General features: G+C 49.2%; 1 protein-coding gene across 1 annotated transcript; it reads left to right on the top strand.

Moving 5' to 3' along the window:
• Window positions 1-29: 29 nt before the first annotated feature.
• LOC105989131 (glutathione S-transferase P-like) lies at window positions 30-2,475 on the top strand. The gene is made up of 7 exons (XM_013020962.1): window positions 30-92; window positions 231-266; window positions 612-718; window positions 830-917; window positions 1,739-1,842; window positions 1,932-2,039; window positions 2,218-2,475. Coding segments are annotated over exons 1-7 (633 nt in total). The 5' UTR covers window positions 30-91; the 3' UTR covers window positions 2,407-2,475.
• Window positions 2,476-18,181: the final 15,706 nt, after the last annotated feature.

Raw genomic sequence — 18,181 nt, 5'->3', positions numbered from 1 at the left:
GGAGGGAGGGGCGAGGGGTGGAGCGGGACGGTGCGCGGCAGCGCCCTCAGGTCGCCTCCCGTACCGCTGTGCGCTGCCGCCGCCCGGAGCAAGTAAGTGGGGTGTGGGTGGTGGGGGCCGGACGGGGCCGCTCTCCGTCCCGGGGGTCAGGGGCCGCGGCCGCCGCCCCTGGGTCCGCCCTGGGCCCCAGCGGGTCCTCCTCCATCGCGCGGTCTCTCTGCCTTTCCTAGTGCCGCCCTACACCCTCGTCTACTTTCCCATCCGAGGTGCGTTCCCAGGCCTTCCGGAGGACAAAGGGCGCACGCCGCTCCCGGCTCCTGCCTCCCAGAGACCCGGCTGGAGCCAGAGGGGAGGGCTGCGGGACGGGGCCGTGCGTATGGGGGCGGGGCCGTGCGTGTGGAGGCGGGGCCATGTGCGCGGGGCGGGGCCGCGGTCCTGGGAGGGACCTAAGGGGGTCCGGGCCTCTATCCCTCTCTTTCCCTTTCCCTCTCTTCCGCGGGAGGCTCCCACGCTAGGGTCTCTCTGCCCATCCGGTGTGTAGGTTCCTTCCCCACCCTCTCGACCTCCAGATTGTCTTGCGGCTGAATCTCTGCCCTGTCTCACCAACCCAGGGCGCTGCGAGCCCATGCGCATGCTGCTAGCTGACCAGGGCCAGACCTGGAAGGAGGAGGTGGTGACCCGCGAAGACTGGAGGCAGGGCACAGTCAAGGCCTCCTGCGTGAGTGAGCCCACTTGGTGGGTGGGGGAGGGGCTGGCCTTAGGGGGCTGTGACTAATGGGGGAGGGGTGTCTCAGTACCCTTCACAGACCATACTCTTCCCCCCATCTAGCTTTTCGGACAGCTCCCCAAGTTCCAGGATGGAGACCTCACCCTGTACCAGTCCAATGCCATCCTGCGGCACCTGGCCCGCACCTTTGGTGAGTTCTAAAGCTCAGTGTCCCAGGCTAGAAAGACTCCTGCCAAGTGCTAGGCAGAATGTCCTGGCACCTCAGCTGCTGCCCCTGCTATCTCTAATGTCCCACCTGGCTGGAGATCAGGCCAGATGTCCTGAAGGAAGGTTGAGGATCTGGGTTCTAGAAGGCCCTAGGTGTGGCTCTGAGCTGCCATCCAGGCAAGCAGGAGCTGTGCAGTTCAATGAATTTTTTTTCTGTACCCATTCCTTTGATGACAGCTCACGCAGGGTCACCAACCCTCATGTGTGGTAGCACAGCGGGGGTAGGGGCTTCCCAGTCAGCCTCTGGGCCCATTGCTTTCAGAGGTGCAGAAACCCTACTTCCAGGAACATCACTGCTCTTGTCTATCTGGATTAGGGAGGTGGTAGGGAGAAAAGCCGGTGTCCCAGGGGTCTGTGACAGCCAAGGTGAGGGAAGAGGAGCAAGGGGAACAACAGCCCAGGCTTGCCCCAATTTCCGCAGGACCCAGGTGGAGGCCTGGTGCTTCCTCTTCTGCCCCACGCTGTTTTGAAGTACATACGGACACAGACTCCACATCCAAGTCTAGCCTCAGCTAGCCTCAGGCCTAGGCAGACCCACACCAGAGCCTCGGGCCTCTCTTGTCAACAGGTGTGGGCTGCGGCTGGGTATGGCCTTGTGGCTTTCAGACTTCTCACCCATGAGGGTGGGCAGAGAAGGCTATCCAAAGCAGAGGACCGGAGCGGGGTCCTGTAGGCTCAGGCTAAGGCCGCTGGGCTTTGAGGGGAGAGGATGGGAACTGACCCACTGTCTGATTGCTGACCCAGGGCTCTATGGCAAAGATCAGCGAGAGGCAGCACTGCTAGACATGGTGAATGACGGAATGGAGGACATCACCAACCGCTTTGTCCAACTCCTCCACAATAACCCTGTGAGCAGGGGCTGCAGGCTGCTGCTGGAGGGCAGGGTGGGCAGGAAGGTCCCCTTGGTCAGTCTGGCTGATCAGACTTCCGTTCACAGGAGGAGGGCAAGGCCCAATATTTGAAGGAGCTTCCTGGGTACCTGAAGCCTTTTGAAACTCTGCTGGCCCAGAACCAGGGGGGCCAGGCTTTCATCGTGGGAGATCAGGTCAGTACAGGGTCTGGCGCCTTCCAGAACTTTGTAGGGACATTTTTCAGAAGGGCAGCTGGAGGCCCAATGGGGGCCAGGTCTTTACACCACAGGCAGAACCAGGGAGTAGCCAGTGTTCGGCTCTGGTGCCTCTGTCCTGCCCTGCCTTAATCCTCCTCTTGCCCCTGCCCTGCAGATCTCCTTCGCAGACTACCGCCTGCTGAGCCTGCTGCTGAACTTCCAGGTCTTGGCTCCTGGCTGCCTGGATGATTTCCCCTTGCTCTCGGCTTACGCCGTACGCCTCAGCGGCCGGCCGAAGCTCAAGGCCTTCCTGGCTTCTCCTGAGCACATCAATCGCCCTATCTCTACATTCCTCAAGAAGTGAGCCTGTGTGGTGCCTGCCCTCCATCTGGGGACTTGCCACCCTTGGGGACCGAAAAAAAACACTGACGTGTATTTGTTTGTTTACTGTGCTGGTACTTGGGCTTGAACTCAGGACCTGGGTACTGTCCCACAGCCACGGTGGTTTCAGACAGTTGCTACCTAGTGTGGCGATGTCCTTGGGTACAGGGTCAGGGCAGTGTCTGCACACTCACCTGTGGCACACACACTTGGGGGTTTGATGGCGCCTCCCTGTTGTCTGTTCTCATACTTTGCATGGCCAAGGACCTTAGGATACCCCAGCCCATGGGGCAGCAGGGTCCAGGTATGAGGGTCAAAGGTAGGCCTGGAATTCTGGGTGCCTTCTGCTGCTCAAGGACTGAAACTGAGGGGCTCCCTCCCCTCCAGAGAGCCTGCATGAATTCGAGTTGGGCTCATTCCCAAGGGCCTCCAGCCTCCAGCCCAGCCCTAGCTCTGGCCTCTCACTCCTGAACCACGATTGCCATTTCTTGCTGGAGTCCCTGAGCCAGCCTGGCACCTACCAGGGGCTCAGGCCAGGCTAGAAAGCCCATCATCAAAACTAGGCACTTCTGCCTTACACCTGTAATCCCAGCTACTCAGGAGGCTGAGATCTGAGGATCAAGGTTCAAAGCCAGCCCAGGAAGCAAAGTCCGGGAAACTCCTATCTCCAATTAATCACCAAAAAGTCAGAAGTAGAAACCGGGCACCAGAGGCTTATGTCTGTAATCTTAGCTTCTCAGGAGGCTGAGATCTGAAGACTGGTCTCCTTAAGGAGGAATAGACTTGCTCCTCCAGATAGAATTTATGAGGGGGAGTTGGAGGCATGGATCAGGTGATTAGAGCAACAGCCAATGAATGAAAGCATCAGATACTGAGTTTGAGTCTCAGTCTGGGACCAAAACCAAATGGGGGAGGGGGCAACAAGGCAGACACATCACTCTGGATCCATGTGAGCTATTGCTCCTCCTCCCTGTCTCTAGACCCCTCCCTCATTCAGAGCCCCATCCAGGGGGAAAGATCGGTAAAGACGGCCCTCACTTCTGCCGTGTCTGTGATTGGGCGCTGCCTTAAAAGTGTGCCGATGGTGCTGATGGTGTGCCGATGGTAGCCCAAGGCCTCCAGAACTCCAAGGTTCAGGGCGATACCTTTGCACCTTCACTTAGCTCTAGACCACTCCTGTGGACAGATAGCATTGCATCTCCACAGTTTGAAGCAGTTTTATTTTTTTCCCCTGCTATTTCAAAAATAGTGTAACCACAACCTTTCGGTTGGAAGTCCAGCCAAAGCAACAGTTGCACACACAACTGGGCTAGCTGCCCAGCTCCAGTCTGGCAAGATCTTGGGTACACTTCCCCTACTTCCTTCCCCTCCTGTGCCAGACTCTGCCCTTCAGACACAGGACAGGCATGTGACTCAAAGCCAGCCAATCACAGAGCCTCAGCTCTGGCTACAGAGATTGGTGCAAATGGTAACCATATGAATGGAGCTGGGCCAATCAGAGTCTATCCTGGACTCATTCCAAAATCTGGCCAGAAGCCAGAGCTCCCTCTGAGATCTGACCTTCCACTCAGATTAAGAGGCTGTGGGAGTGTGGATTCGAAGCAGTCTGTGGTGTTAGCTACAGTTGTGAGAGTCGTCCTCACAGACAGGACCTCCCACTTGCTAGGAAAGCGCTCTACTGCTTGGGTCATGTGCCCAGCCCCCTGGATTTTGCCCTAGTTTGTTTTCAGATAGTTTCACTTTTGCCAGAAATTGGCTTTGGTCTAGGATCCTCCTATACCTGCTGGGTAGCTGAGATTAAGACATGTGCTATCACACCTGGCTGAAAATGGTAAGAGTGGAACTTCGGACAGAGGAAAGTTTGTATGTGTGTGCATTTTGTATGTGTGTGTGCATATGTGTGTGTGCATATGTGTGTGTGGGGGGGGAGGAGGTAGGAAAGGAAGGAGGAAGGAAGATCACGAATGTGTGTGTTGTGGGCTGCTAAATTCTTGATGCAGCACAAAAAAAGACAACATTTGCCTTCGCATGACTCATGGTTTCGGCTTGACAATGGTGACAAACACTCCCACAAACATTTGGTATTTCACCTTCAGTAGTGTCCACTAAGTCCCACGAGCCACACAGTGTGACTTATTATAGAGGGCCTTGTAGTGGGCGACTTCACCCAGCTGTGGCCTAACGTGTTCTGATCACGTTTAAGGTAGCTTCAGCTGTGATGTTTGGTAGCTGAGAATATTATATGGCTTTTTAAAAATGGGGTTTGAACTCAGGGCCTTGTATTTGCTTGACAGGTGCTCTAACCCTTGAGCTGTAACCCCAGCCCTAAATCAAAGCTTTTTTGATTCATGTTGAACAATCAATGTATTACTTATGAATGAAAATTGAACTGAGCATTGGTGGCTCATACCTGTAATGCTAGCTTCTTAGGAGGCTGAGATCTGAAGCTGGTGGTTCATAGCCAGCTCGAGCAGAAAGTCCATGAGACTCTTATTTCCAATAAAGCACCAAAGAACCAGAAGAGGAGCTGTGACCTGAGTGAAAAAAGCTCAGGGATAGTGCCTAAGCCCAGATGGGTTCAAGTCCCAGAACACACACACACATGCACACACACGCACAAGCTACAAAGAGGAGAAGATATTTACAAACCAATGAGGACCTGGCTTCTAGTTGTCTTCCTAAATCTGAGGTTTTTCTTTGCATGGTTTCTGTTACCCACAGTCTAAAAATAATACATGGAAATTTCCAGAAACAAATAGCTCATAAGTTGTAACTCTTACTGCAGCAAAATGTTAAGAATTGCTCCATCTTATTATTAGTTACTGTTGCTAATGTCTCTTTATAAATTAAGTTTATCATGGCTATGCATATGTAGCTATATGCAAATGCATATTGCTCTATAGGAGGAATAATATGCACATTCTAGCACCTGCTGTGCATCTAAGAGAATATCCTCCACAGTTAACGGAGTGTAAAACAGTTACAGAGTGTAAAACCTCGGCCCACCCCTCCCAACAAGAAGCCACGACTGTGTGTTGCACTGGAGATTTTATGGAGGTGGGAAATAAGCACACAAAAAAATATTCAACTTCAAGAATTGCCGGGCGCCGGTGGCTCACACCTGTAATCCTAGCTATTCAGGAGGCTGAGATCTGAGGATCATGGTTCAAAGCCAGCCTGGGCAGGAAAGACAGACTCTTATCTCCAATAAACCACCAGAAAAAAAAAAAAAAAAAAACGGAAGTGGCGCTGTAGCTCAAGTGGTAGAGTGCTAGCCTTGAGCTGAAGAGCTGAGACACAGTGCCCAGGCCAGAGTTCAAGCCCCATGACCCACAAAAAAAAAGAAAAAGAACTACCCAGGTGCCAAGTGCTGGTGGCTCACACCTGTTATCCTATTTATTCAAGAGGCTGAGAGCTGAGGATTTTGGTTCTAAGCCAGCCCGGGTAGGAAAGTCCATGAGATTCTTATCTCCAGATAACTACGAAAAAGCCATAAATGAAGTTGTGGCTTAAGTAGTAGAGCTAAAAAAAAAAAAAAAGACTAGCTGGGCTATGCACATTAAAACCACAATGAGTAATCATTCCCCTGAAAACTGGGGACAGCAACAGACACAGGAGAGACTTTGAAGAAACTGGATTGTTTTTGTTGCTGGTGGGCGTGGGAACTGGTACATTTATTCTGGAAAACTTTCTTCTAAAACTAAGCATGCAAATTACCATCTGCCAAGCAGTGCACTCTTGAATATTTGTCTCAAGAAATGGAAACTATGCTTGCACACAAAACATTTGTAAATGAATGATCATAACAACTTAAACCATACTATGGCAGAGCTAGAACTCACTGGCAGTGTTGAACTAACATTTGGGAGGACTTACTTTTGATCCCCATACACATGCACTCACACACACACACACACACACACACACACAATGGGTTGAGCTGGGTGCCAGTGGCTCAGACCTGTAATCCTAGTCTTGAGCTGAAGAGCTGAGGGACAGCGCCCAGGCCCAGAGTTCAAGCCCCACGACCCACAAAAAAAAAAAAAGAAGAACTGCTGGTGGCTCACATCTGTAATCCTAGTTATTCAAGAGGCTGAGAGCTGAGGATTTTGGTTCTAAGAATTTGAGTGTCTTTTTTTTTTTGGGTCCGGTCGTGGGGCCTGAACTCTGGGCCTGGGCACTGTCCCTCAGCTCTTCAGCTCAAGGCTAGCGCTTTACCACTGTGAGCCACAGCACCACTTTCCGGCTTTTTTCATTTTTGTTTATGTGGTGCTGAGGAATCGAACTTTTTTTGTTTATGTGGTGCTGAGGAATCGAACCCAGGGCCTCAGGCATGCAAGGCAAGCACTTCTACCACTGAGCGAACTTCCCAGCCCTTGAGTGTCATTTTTTAAAACTTGTTTTTATCTTTATGTGTGTGTGGGGGGGAGGGCACAGATGTAGGACTTGGACTTGGGGCCTGGGTGCTGTCCCTGAATTTTTTGCTCAAAGCTAGTGCTTTATCACTTTGAGCCACAGCACCACTTCTGGTTTTCCCGTTGCTAATTGGAGATAAGAGTTTCACAGTCTTTCCTGCCTGGCTGGCTTTGAACTGAGATCCTCAGTTCTCAGCCTCCTGAGTAGCTAGGATGACAGGTGTGAGCCTTTTTTCTTTGCCTCTTTTGAAGGTAGGGTCTTGCTGTGTAACCCAGGCTGGTCTGGAACTCCCATCCTCCTACCTCAGCCTCCCTAGGGTTTGCGTTCCTGTGTACCATGCTGTGTATCATTCTATTTTCAGCACAGGACTTTTGTCTCTTTTTCTTTTTGTTGGTTGTCGGACTTGAACTCTGGGCCTGGGCGCTGTCCCTCAGCTCTTCAGCTCAAGGCTAGCACTCTACCACTTGAGCCTCAGCACCACTTCTGGCTTTTTCTGCTTATGTGGTGCTGAGGAATCGAACCCAGGGCCTCATGCATGCAAGGTAAGCACTCTACCACTGAGCCACCTTCCCAGCCCCAATGTTTTCATTTTCTAAAGGTTAAAACAACTAAGTTTATCTGAAAGGAAAAGGAACACTGAAAGAAAGTAGCAGAAACTCTCCATAAGGGGTGAGGTGTCTAAATAGAGTCCCTATAGCTTTTTCATAGTAGCCTCAAAATAGAAGCTACCCAGATGTTTTCCTGTGGGTGGTTGTTCAGCAACCCATACAAGGGTAATGAAAGCACCCAACAATTGATGCAGACAACAGCCTGGAAGAAGCTCTGGAAGCCTTTTGCTGAGGGGGAGGGGAGAGCTGATCCCCAGAGGCGGCATCTATGCAGCTTCCATTTCTATAACATTCTTGAAATGACAAAAATATAGAAATGCATCACAGATTGAGTAGTTGCCAAAGATTAGGAATGGGGGAGGGGCTGCAGTGGTCATTAAGCAAAGACCTCAGCACGGATGATGGTGGCTCACCCATGCCAGCCCAAGCTATTCAGAAAGCTGAGATCTGAGGTTCATGCGAGGCCCGGGAGGAAAGTCTGTGAGATTTTTATTTCCAATTAATCACCAAAAAATAAAAACAACAACCAGCCAGAGTGAAGCTGTTCAAGCGGTAGCAGGCCAACCTTGAAGGAAAAAGCCAAGGGCCAGCTAGCATCCAGGCCCAGGACTGGCACACGCATGCGCACGTGTGTGTGTGTGTGTGTGTGCGTGCACACACAGATTGTGAGAGGAACCTGGTGTGCTTTCACCACTGAGGAGTACTCAGGCTTTCCCACCCTGGCCTGGAAGCTGGGAAGTGCTGGGCTTTGCAAGCTCAGGCCCTGTTGATAGAAAGACGTTGCTATGGAGCCCTTCAGAGGAATTGTCCCAGCCAATCAGAATTCTCTTTTCTCTTGAGGCCATGTCTCTAGCCCAGATCAGTGGTCCGGGAACAGCAGTAGTTAAACTACTGCTATCTATGGGAACTGGTGCTTGTAGCAAAAGGCAAACACAGATAACCTTATCAGCACCAGAGCATGGCTGGGCACCAATAAAACTTCATTTACAAAAGCTGGCAATGGGCCAAGGTCCATGTGTGCCAACCCTCGAGCAAGGTGGCGACCTGGTATGGGCTGGCCTCTCCCTCTTTTATTGGAAACTGCAAAGACAAATATGGATTTCAGAAAACAATTAAAAAGTGAGATGCACTCCCTCCCCCCTCTCATTCCCTCCCCCCACCCGTAGATGGGGGCCGGAGGTGGTAATGAAAAGCATTGGAGTTGTCAAGAGGATGTCCTTCCTCTTTGAGTCCCCAATGAGATTGGGGTCCCCAATATGATTGTGTCCCCAATGTGATCAAGTGCACCAACTCTGAGGGGTGAGGCGCTGGCTGTTGGCAGCTTTCTTGCTTCCATGCCTCCTTTGCCTGAAGCTCCCCCGGGTCAGAATGTTCTTGAGAAACGTCTTTCCTCCATGCTGCCCCTCACCCCAGCCCTAAAGGGAGAACATGAGCTCCGTGCTGCTTAGAGGGTGACAATACGATGAGGGAGATAGCTGTGGTCTCCTGGTTCCTGGGCTTGGCCCTTCCCTCTCACTGTAACCACACACACAGGTATTCTGGCAAAGGAAAACTAGAATTTCGGCAAAGGTAGGTTAGCAAACTAAAACCAGACAGAATACCCATGTCCACTAGGGGGCGCAAGCGCACAGATCCTGGGGATGAAGTTGATTAGTGATGGAGAATTAGTGACCACACAGGCAGAGTCCACGTAATAGAAATATCCAAGCTGGGCTGGGAAGATGGCTCAGTGGTAGAGCGCTTGCCTTGCATGCATGAGGCCCTGGGTTCAGTTCCTCAGCACCACATAAGCAAAAAGAAAAAACCCGGAAGGGGCGCTGTGGCTCAAGAGATAGAGAGCTAGCCTTGAGCTGAAGAGCTGAGGGACAGTGCCCAGGCCCAGAGTTCAGGCCCCATGACCGGACCCCCCCCCAAAAAAAGAAATATCCAAGCTGGGCGCCAGTGGTTCACACCTGTAATCCTACCTACTCTGGTGTCTGAGATCTGAGGATCACGGTTCAAAGCCAGCCCAGGCAGGAAAGTTCGTAAAATTCTTATCTCCAATAAACCACTAGAAAACCAGAAGTGGTGTTGTAGCTCAAGTGGTAGAGCACTAGTCTTGAGCTGAAGAGCTGAGGGGCAGGGCCAGGCCCAGAGTTCAAGCCCTACGACTGACAAAAAAAAATCCAAGGCCTGAAGAGCAGTTACTAGCAACATGAAACCGGAAGGTCGAATAAAACCAGTGAGAAGAAATAGTAAATATAAAAACAAGAATTGAAAAAATTCCAGTAACAGATGAGACAGATCAAATAATGTATAAAACTGAAGGTTGAGAAGCTGAGCTTAGTAGATGTGCCTGTAATTCCTCCAGCGAAAAGTTAGTGAGACCCCGTCTTCATCAACTGGCTGGGTATGGTGTCATGAGCCTGCTGTCCAGCTATGTGGGCCAACCCTGAGCAAAACCAGAAGATCCTGTCAGAAAAATAGGAAGTAAAAAGGGCTGGAGGTGTAACTCCAGACTGCCTACCTAGCAAGCACTTTGAGTTCAAACCCCAGTACCTCAATAAAAAAAAAAAAAAGAAGGAAGATGGTTTTAAGTTTTGAAGAATGAAAAGTTATAACAATATGCAGTAAGATCTGATTTTGAAGGTAAATCAGGGGAAAGGAAGGTAAATCAGCAGCCAGGAATTCAGAGACAGATGCTGATTCCTGAGTAGCTGTATTAGAAACCCAGAAGCGCTGTCTGCTTGCTTAAAGCCTTCTACTCCCGCAGCAGCTATGGTCAAAGGCAGCTTTCTCCGCCCGGCCCTGCCTGCTTACTCAAAATCACTTTTGTGCTCTGAAAAATGAATATCTTTGAAAAAGGCACCCACCCTGAAAAAAAAGACACTTGGGAAAACTATTTCCTCTCAACACATGTGTTTAAAAGTTGGACATGTCAAGGATGGATCCCTGTTTCAAACCCCTGTCTTGAAGGGAGCCTGTGGCAAAACTCCATCCTTTCTTTGAAGAGATGCCCAGACGTCCATGACCAACTGCAGCAAGCAGGTCAGTTTTATTTTTATTATTTTATTATTATTCTTTTTTTGGTTGGTTGTGGGGCTTGAACTCTGGGCCTGAGCGCTGTCCCTCAGCTCTTCTGCTCAAGGCCAGTGCTCTACTTCTTGAGCCACAGCACCACTTCCGGTTTTCTAGTGGTTTATTGGAGATAAGAGTCTCACGGACTTTCCTGCCCGAGCTGGCTTTGAACTGTGATCCTCATCTCAGCCTCCTAGTAGCTAGGATTATAGGTGTGAGCCAGCCACCTGTGCCCGGCTATTCTTATTTTTTTTTGCGGTCGTGGGGCTTGAACTCTGAGCCCGGGCGCTGTCCCTCAGCTCTTCAGGTCAAGGCTAGCCTCTACCACTTGAGCCACAATGCCACTTCCACCCTTTTCTGCTTATGTGGTGCTGAGGAATCAAACCCAGGGCCTCATGCATGCAAGGCAAGCACTCTGCCACTGAGCCACCTTCCCAGCCCATTGGGTGATATTTTCTATAACTTCCATTTTCAAGCCATTGACACTCTTACCACTGAGCTAGCTTCCCAGACCAGGCAGGTCAGTTTTAAAGTCTCTGAACCCAATTGAGAAAAGTGTAACAATGAGAGTGATTAACAGTGTCAAGTGTGAAAACACTTCCCTTAAGGTGAATTTGAGCCCAACTCCAACCTTCTTTTCACCACTGTTCAAGCCCCCAGCACATCTGTGATTAGCTGTGCCACGCCCATGTCTGGGTTGTGTATTGTTTGCATCTTTCCTTCACTTTGCTTTACTAATAAACATTCTTGGTCTCCACGTCAATATCTTCTCAGATTCTTTTCTGCAACATCAAGAACTTGGTACCTACCAGGTGCTGGTAGCTCATGCCTGTGATCCTAGCTACTCAGGAGGCTGACATCTGAAAACAAAGTTTCAAAGCCAGCTCAGGCAGGGAAGTCCCTGAGACTTTTTTTTGTCAGTCGTGGGGCTTGAACTCTGGCCTGGGCGCTGTCCCTCAGCTCTTCAGCTCAAGGCTAGCGCTCTACCACTTGAGCCATAGCACCACTTCGGTTTTCTGGTGGCTCACTGGAGATAAGAGTCTGATGGACTTTCTTGCCCAGGTTGGCTTTGAACCGTGATCCTCAGATCTCAGTCTCCTAAGTAGCTAGGATCACAGGTGTGAGCCACTGGTGCCCAGCTGTCCCTGAGACTCTTAATCTCCAATTAACCACCAAAAAGCCAGAAGTGGAGCTGTGGCTCAAGTGATAGAGCACTTCAGAGCCAAACAGCAATATAGTATATAAAGAAGAGAATTATAAGAGAATAGATGCCCCAGTTAAAAATGAGTAATAGAGCTCATGCTTATAGTCCTAGCTATTTGAGAGGCTGAGAATGGGAGAATGGGGGCACGTTTACACATTTATAAGTTCAACCAAGGGTTGGGTATGGTGGCATGCACCTGGCATCCAAGCTTCAAGGAAGAACTGAGCTTCAGGGCCAGGCTGAGGAATAAAGTGTGAGACCCTATACCAATAGAAAATGATGAGTTCAGTTGGGCGCTGATGGCTCATGTCTGTAATCCTCAGGAGGCTGAGATCTGAGGATCATGGTTCAAAGCCAGCCTGGGGAAGGAAAGTCTGTGAGATTCTCATCTCCAATGAACCATCAGAAAACTGGAAGTGGTGCTGTGGTTCAAGTGGTAGACACTAGCCTTGCGCTGAAGAGCTGAGGGACAGTGCCCAGGCCCAGAGATCAGGCCCCACAACTGACCAAAAAAAACCAAACAAACGATGGATTCGATGGCACATGTATATCATACTGGCTATGGTAGGCAGACTTTGGTCTAGGCGTGTGCGTGGGCAGAAATAGAGACCCCACCTCTGAATAATATATAGATATAGATATATATAGACATATATATCTATATCTATATATATATATATGCTGAAGAAGTGGCTCAGTGGTAGGACACTGCCTAACAACTGTGATGTCCTGAATTCAAACCCCAATACCACACACACAAAAAAGGTAAAATATTCCCACTGACACTTTAACGAAGGTATCTTGTTGGCAACCACACAAAAAGGTGCTTGTCCCCATAATCCTGTGGGAAATGTAGAGTCATGCTGACAAATCTCTACAAACTGGAGATTCATTTTTTTCTTTTGATGTGGCACAGGAAATGGAAGCCATGCCAGGTAAAGGTCCTCCACGACACACCCATCCCAGACGCCTATCACAATGACTTGACAAAGCTTGATGGTACTAAGGTTAATTGGGATGCCCGGCAGGGCAATGGGGATTCTTCTAGATTGTTCTGGAATGCTGCAGGGGCTTTGGTGACATTTTAGAATCCCAGGGGTCATGATCCTGGTTTTTGTTTTGCCAAGAAGTGTTTGGCATCATTCCAGGGTCATAAAAATGATCAGACAGACCAGGGGGGAAGATAACAAGAAGCATCTGGATCTGTCTTGTCCTGTGACAAATGATGCTGGGGGCCAGATGTTTCCCGATCCTGTCAGCGAGAACTTACCTTTGCCTTTGCTTTCAGCGGCCATTACTTCAATGATGAATGAAAAGAGGACGGAGGACAGCCGGTGAAATCACTGTGACTCAGCGAGAGCCTCCTAAGAAATACCCACCAGTCCACGCGCCACCCCGGGGAAGAGAGGGGTCTCAGATCCATCTCCTGGGAGAAGTGAGACGCCACATACTACAGACTAGGATTTCTTCCTGCCTTTCTGTCTTCCTCTTCCTGTTTTGTTTTGTTGGTCGTGGGGCTTGAACTCTGGGCCTGGGCGCTATACCTCAGCTCTTCCGTTTAAGGCTAGCGCTCTACCACTTGAGCCACAGCGCCACTTCCCGAGTTTTGTTTTTTCCTGGTGGTTTATTGGAGATAAGAGTCTCATGGAGTTTCCTGCCCGGGCTGGCTTTGAACCATAATCCTCAGATGTGAGCTTCCTGAGTAGCTAGGATTCCAGGCGTGAGCCACAGGCGCCTGGCTTGTTTTTGAGTTTGGTTTTTGTTTTTGTGTGTGTGTTGATCCTGAGGCTTGAACTCAGAACCTGGTACTGTCCTTGTGCTTCTTCTGCATAAGGCTAACATGCTACCACTTGAGCCACGGCTCTAGTTCTGATGGTTTTGCTGGGTATTTTTGGTTTTTTAAGTTTAAGACACATGTTAAGTGAGAGAAAAACATAAGAGTCTTGGTGGTTTGATTGTATTTATGTGAAATTCACAAAAACTACACAAATCTATGTTGCCCAAATTAAAGATGGCGAGGACAGTCTAGAGGGGCCAAACGAACTTTCCAGATGAGAAGCTTTTACTGTAACTTGATTGGTTGGTCAACACATCTGTCAAAATGTAGCTTCTCTTTTCTTTTTCTTTGCAGGTGCTAGGGTTTGAACTCAGGGCCTCTCATTCTTCACTGGCTTTTTCACTCATGACTGGCCCCCTACCACTTGAGCCGTGCCTCCAGTCCAGCATTTTGCTTGTTAATTGGAGGCATTCTATCTCTAAATGTTTCGAAACCTTAGTAAATATATAGTTTGTGGAAAACACGACCTTATTCAAATGTTCCTTATATTCAAGTAAATGGTAAAAAAAAAAATTAATACCTCACCTACAAGGCAGCTTCTAAGCCATCCAAATTGCTTATTAAGCCAGGCACTGGTGGCTCACGCCTGTATTCCCAGCCACTGAGGAGGCTGAGATCTGAGGAACACGGTTTGAAGTCAGCGCAGGCAGGAAACTCCATGAGACTCTTATCTCCAATAAACTATTCAAAAAAGCTGGAAATGGTGCTGTGGCCCAAGTGATAGAGCCCTGGCCTTGAGCACAGAGTAGCTCAGAGACAGAGCCCAGGTCCTGAGTTCAAGCCCCAGGACCAAAAAATTGCTTATTAAATTCTCTGTGAGTATCTTCCTTTTTTCCCATCCTGAAAACATAAATGAGTTAAGGACATTAATATCAAGTATGTTGTAACAACAATATTCTTAAGTACATTAAAAATATCTAGGAAGCCGGGTGCTGGTGGCTCACGCCTGTAATCCTAGCTACTCAGGAGGCTGAGATCTGAGGATCGCAGTTCAAAGCCAGCCCGGGCAGGAAAGACTGTGAGACTCCTATCTCCAATAAACCACCAGAAAACCGGAAGTGGCGCTGTAGCTCAAGTGATAGAGCGCTCACCTTGAGCTGAAGAGCTGAGGGACAGCGCCCAGGCCCAGAGTTCAAGCCCCACGACCAACAACAAAAAAAAAAAATCTAGGATAGGTATGCACTTATAGCTATTAACCTAATTCTGAATTAATATGTGATTTTAAAAAATTAAATGTTTAGGAAAAGCTTTAATTTCTAAGGTGTGCTTAATAGTTATAATGAGTCATCACAGTGCAGTTTTCCATCTTTGTTGTAGAAGATCAAATGCAACACAAATACATTACAACTAGTCTTTTTCAAATTAGGCTAAAAAAATACCCCATGGGAGTTAGGCACCAGTGGCTCACACCTGTAGTCCTAACTATTCAGGAGACTGCGATCTGATTGCAGTTCAAAGCAGCCCAGGCAGGAAAGTCTGTGAGACTTTTATCTCCAGTTAACCACTGAAAAGTGCAAAGTGGAGCTGTGGCTCAAGTGGTAGAGTGCCAGTCTTGAGCAAAAAAGCTAAGCAAGAGCATGAACTCTGAGTTTAATCCCCGTACTAGCACTAAAACAAATAAAAGGGCTGGGGTGTGGCTCAAATAGAAGAGTGCCAGCCAACAAGCATAAAGCCCTGAGTTTAAACTCCAGCACCACCAAAATAAAAACAAACACACCTTCTTTCCATTAAAGATTACAGAAGTGAGCCACCAGAATCCACCAAAGTGTGTTTACTATGAAACAGATTTCTGAGACACATAGGAAATCTAGAGGGTTCATTAGGAATTTCACATGACCTAGTAGAGCACCCTGCACGGAGAAAACCTGACTTGCACTCAAGGTCCTTTGAAGAGCAGAGCGCTGGAATGGGAGTTAGGACTTGCCTCACCTGTAGCTGTACACTGGTGTAACAACCCTCCACCCGGCTTGTGTGGTGAGATGAGGTCTTAATAACTGTTGTTCAAGCTGTCTTCAAACCACAGTCCTTCTGCCTCCACCTCCTGGATAGCTGGGATTGCAGGCATGAACAACCATGCCTGGCTGATACATTTATTATATTATAATTAGCAAATAACTATCAGACACTAATACAAGAAAAAGAAAAAAGAAAGGAAGAACAAAAGGCCTATAGGGCTCTCGTTTCCTTCCTTATGTAGTAAAAGTACAGTAATGAGAATTATGACTTGGACACAAGAGCAGACAGATAGCAACGAATGGATGAGAATACAGAACCACAGGCCATGGCAGGCCTGGGCTGGAGTTTACCATGTGATAACTCAGACACCATTGCTGGATTCTACAGAGCAGCACTCGGCAGAGTGACCTCTAGAGGGATAAATGTTGAAGGTATGCAGACAAGCTTAAAGGTAAAATTGCCCAGACCATAGCCTGGAACCCGGCTCAAGGCTGTAATCCTAGCTACTCAGGAGGCTGAGATCTGAGGGTCAGAGTTCAAAGCCAGCCCAGACAGGAAATTCTCTGAGACTCTTACCTCCGATTAACCCTCCAGAAAACTGGAAGTGGCACCCTGGGCTCAAAGTAGTACAGCACTAGCCTTGAGCAGAAGAGCTCATGGATGGTGACCAGGCCCTGAATTCAAGCCCCACAACTGACAAAAAATAAAAAAGATCGCCCAGCTCAGTGTCTCAAGCCTATTACCCTAGATACATGGGAGGTGAAGATGGGGGATGGAAGTTCAAGGTTCAAGGCCAGTCCCCAGCAAGAAGCTGGAGAAAGTCCCTCTTAACGAATGGCTGGGCTTGACAGCGTGTGCGTATGATCTCAGCGATGTGGGAAGCTCAGTGGCTGGGTCCAGTGGTGCCGCCTGTCAGCCCCAGACATTCAAGACGCACAAATAGGAGGACTACAGTCCAGGCAGACCTGGCGTAGAGTGAAATCTTACTTTGAAGAAAATCAGCACAAAGGGGGGTGGGGGTGGGGGTTAAGGCATAGCTCGAGTGGTTGAGGGCCTGCCTAGCAAGTGTGAGCCTTGGCTCTAATCCTCAGTAAGCTCCTCAAAAAAAGGACACAATATCAGGTGCCCCTCCAAAAAGAAAAAAAAAAAAAAGGACAAAATTGGCTTGGAGCACACCTGTAATCCTAGCTACTCAGGAGGTTGAGATCTGAGGATCATGGTTTGAAGCCAGCCCTGGAAGGAAAGTCTGTGAGAGTCTTATCTCCCATTAACCATCAAAATTCAGGAATGGAGCTGCAGGTAAGTGATAGAGTACTGGCCTTGGGTGAACAGCTCATTGACAGTGCCAGGCTGCTGTGGCTTTGTGCGGGGAGGCAGGGCGTGCAGGCTGGCGGTGTATGGCGGGTGCAGCCCTTCAGAAAGGCCGCCTGGGTTGGCTCTGCTCACAGCGCAGCGGCTGGAGCTCCTGCAGGTGCAGGCAGTGAGAGTGGACTGTGGATGGGAGGAACTCAGGCTTTGCAGGCGAAAGTGGGCCCAGCCCAGCGATGATAATGAACTACAATGTTTATGGCACCCTACCCGCACACACCTGCAGCCCAGGGCACACCCCAGGCAGAGTAGCACATCAATGACCCAGGGAAATACTTTACAGGCAGCTAAGCACAAGAACAGAGGTGGGGCTGGAAAGTTCCAAGTGCACTTGGGGAAGTGGTGTTGGGCTGCAGGTAGCAAGGGTAAAGGGGGGAAAGGGGGAGGGTAGAACCAGCCAAGCCACACACCACACAGGTCTTGGGCTTGAACAGCACCAATCTATCCAGCAGGACCAGGGGAGAAAAAGGCCAGGGTAGAAGGAAGCCTGCAGAGGGGCTGAGGCAAAGGTTTTTGTTGTTTTGATATTTGTGTGTGTGTGTGTGCAAACACAGGGCCTGGGCACTGACCCTTAGCTTCTTCACTCAAGGGTGATGAACTAACACTTGAACCAAGGTGCCACTTCTGGCTTTTTGCTGGCTAATTGGAGATAAGGCTCTCACAGATTTTTCCTGCCCAGACAGACTTTGAACCTCTATCCTCAGATCTCAGTCTCCAGAGTAGATAGAATTGGAGGCCTGAGCCAGCTAGCAACTTAAGGGAGATAGATAGATTGGTAGGTAGATAGATAGATGGATAGATGGATAGATAGATAGACAGATAGATAGATAGACCTAGATCTGCAACAATAGCTGAGCACTGGTGGTTCAAACCAGTTAATCCTAGCTACTCAGGAGGCTGAGATCTGAGGATCACACAGTTCAAAGCCAGACTGAGCAAGAAAGTCCGTGAGACTTAGATCTCCAATAAACTACTCAGAAAAAGCCAGACGTGAGTGGCACTGTGGCTAAAGTGGTAGAGCACTAGCCTTGTGCATAAAGAAGCTCAGGGACAGAGTCCAGCCCTTGAGTTCAATCCCCAGGGCTACATTGTTTCTTGCTTTATTTTCCTTGACTTTTTTGGTAGCTCCTTGGATAACTGGCATTGAGGACTTGGGAGGACAGATTTCAGATTGCTTACAAGTGAAGATCAAATCCAACTCAGCTCTGGGGCAGAGAGGAGAGAGGTGTGTTAAGACAGGAGAGGGATCTGGGCACCGGTGGCTCACGCCTGTCATTCTAGCTACTCAGGAGGCTGAGATCTGAGGATCATG

The sequence above is a fragment of the Dipodomys ordii genome, unplaced genomic scaffold (genome assembly GCF_000151885.1).
Source record: "Dipodomys ordii isolate 6190 unplaced genomic scaffold, Dord_2.0 Scaffold54, whole genome shotgun sequence".
In the NCBI taxonomy this organism is placed as follows: Eukaryota; Metazoa; Chordata; class Mammalia; order Rodentia; family Heteromyidae; genus Dipodomys; species Dipodomys ordii.
The sequence above is the reverse complement of the archived record's forward strand: the minus strand, read 5'-3'. Positions and strand labels throughout refer to the sequence as shown.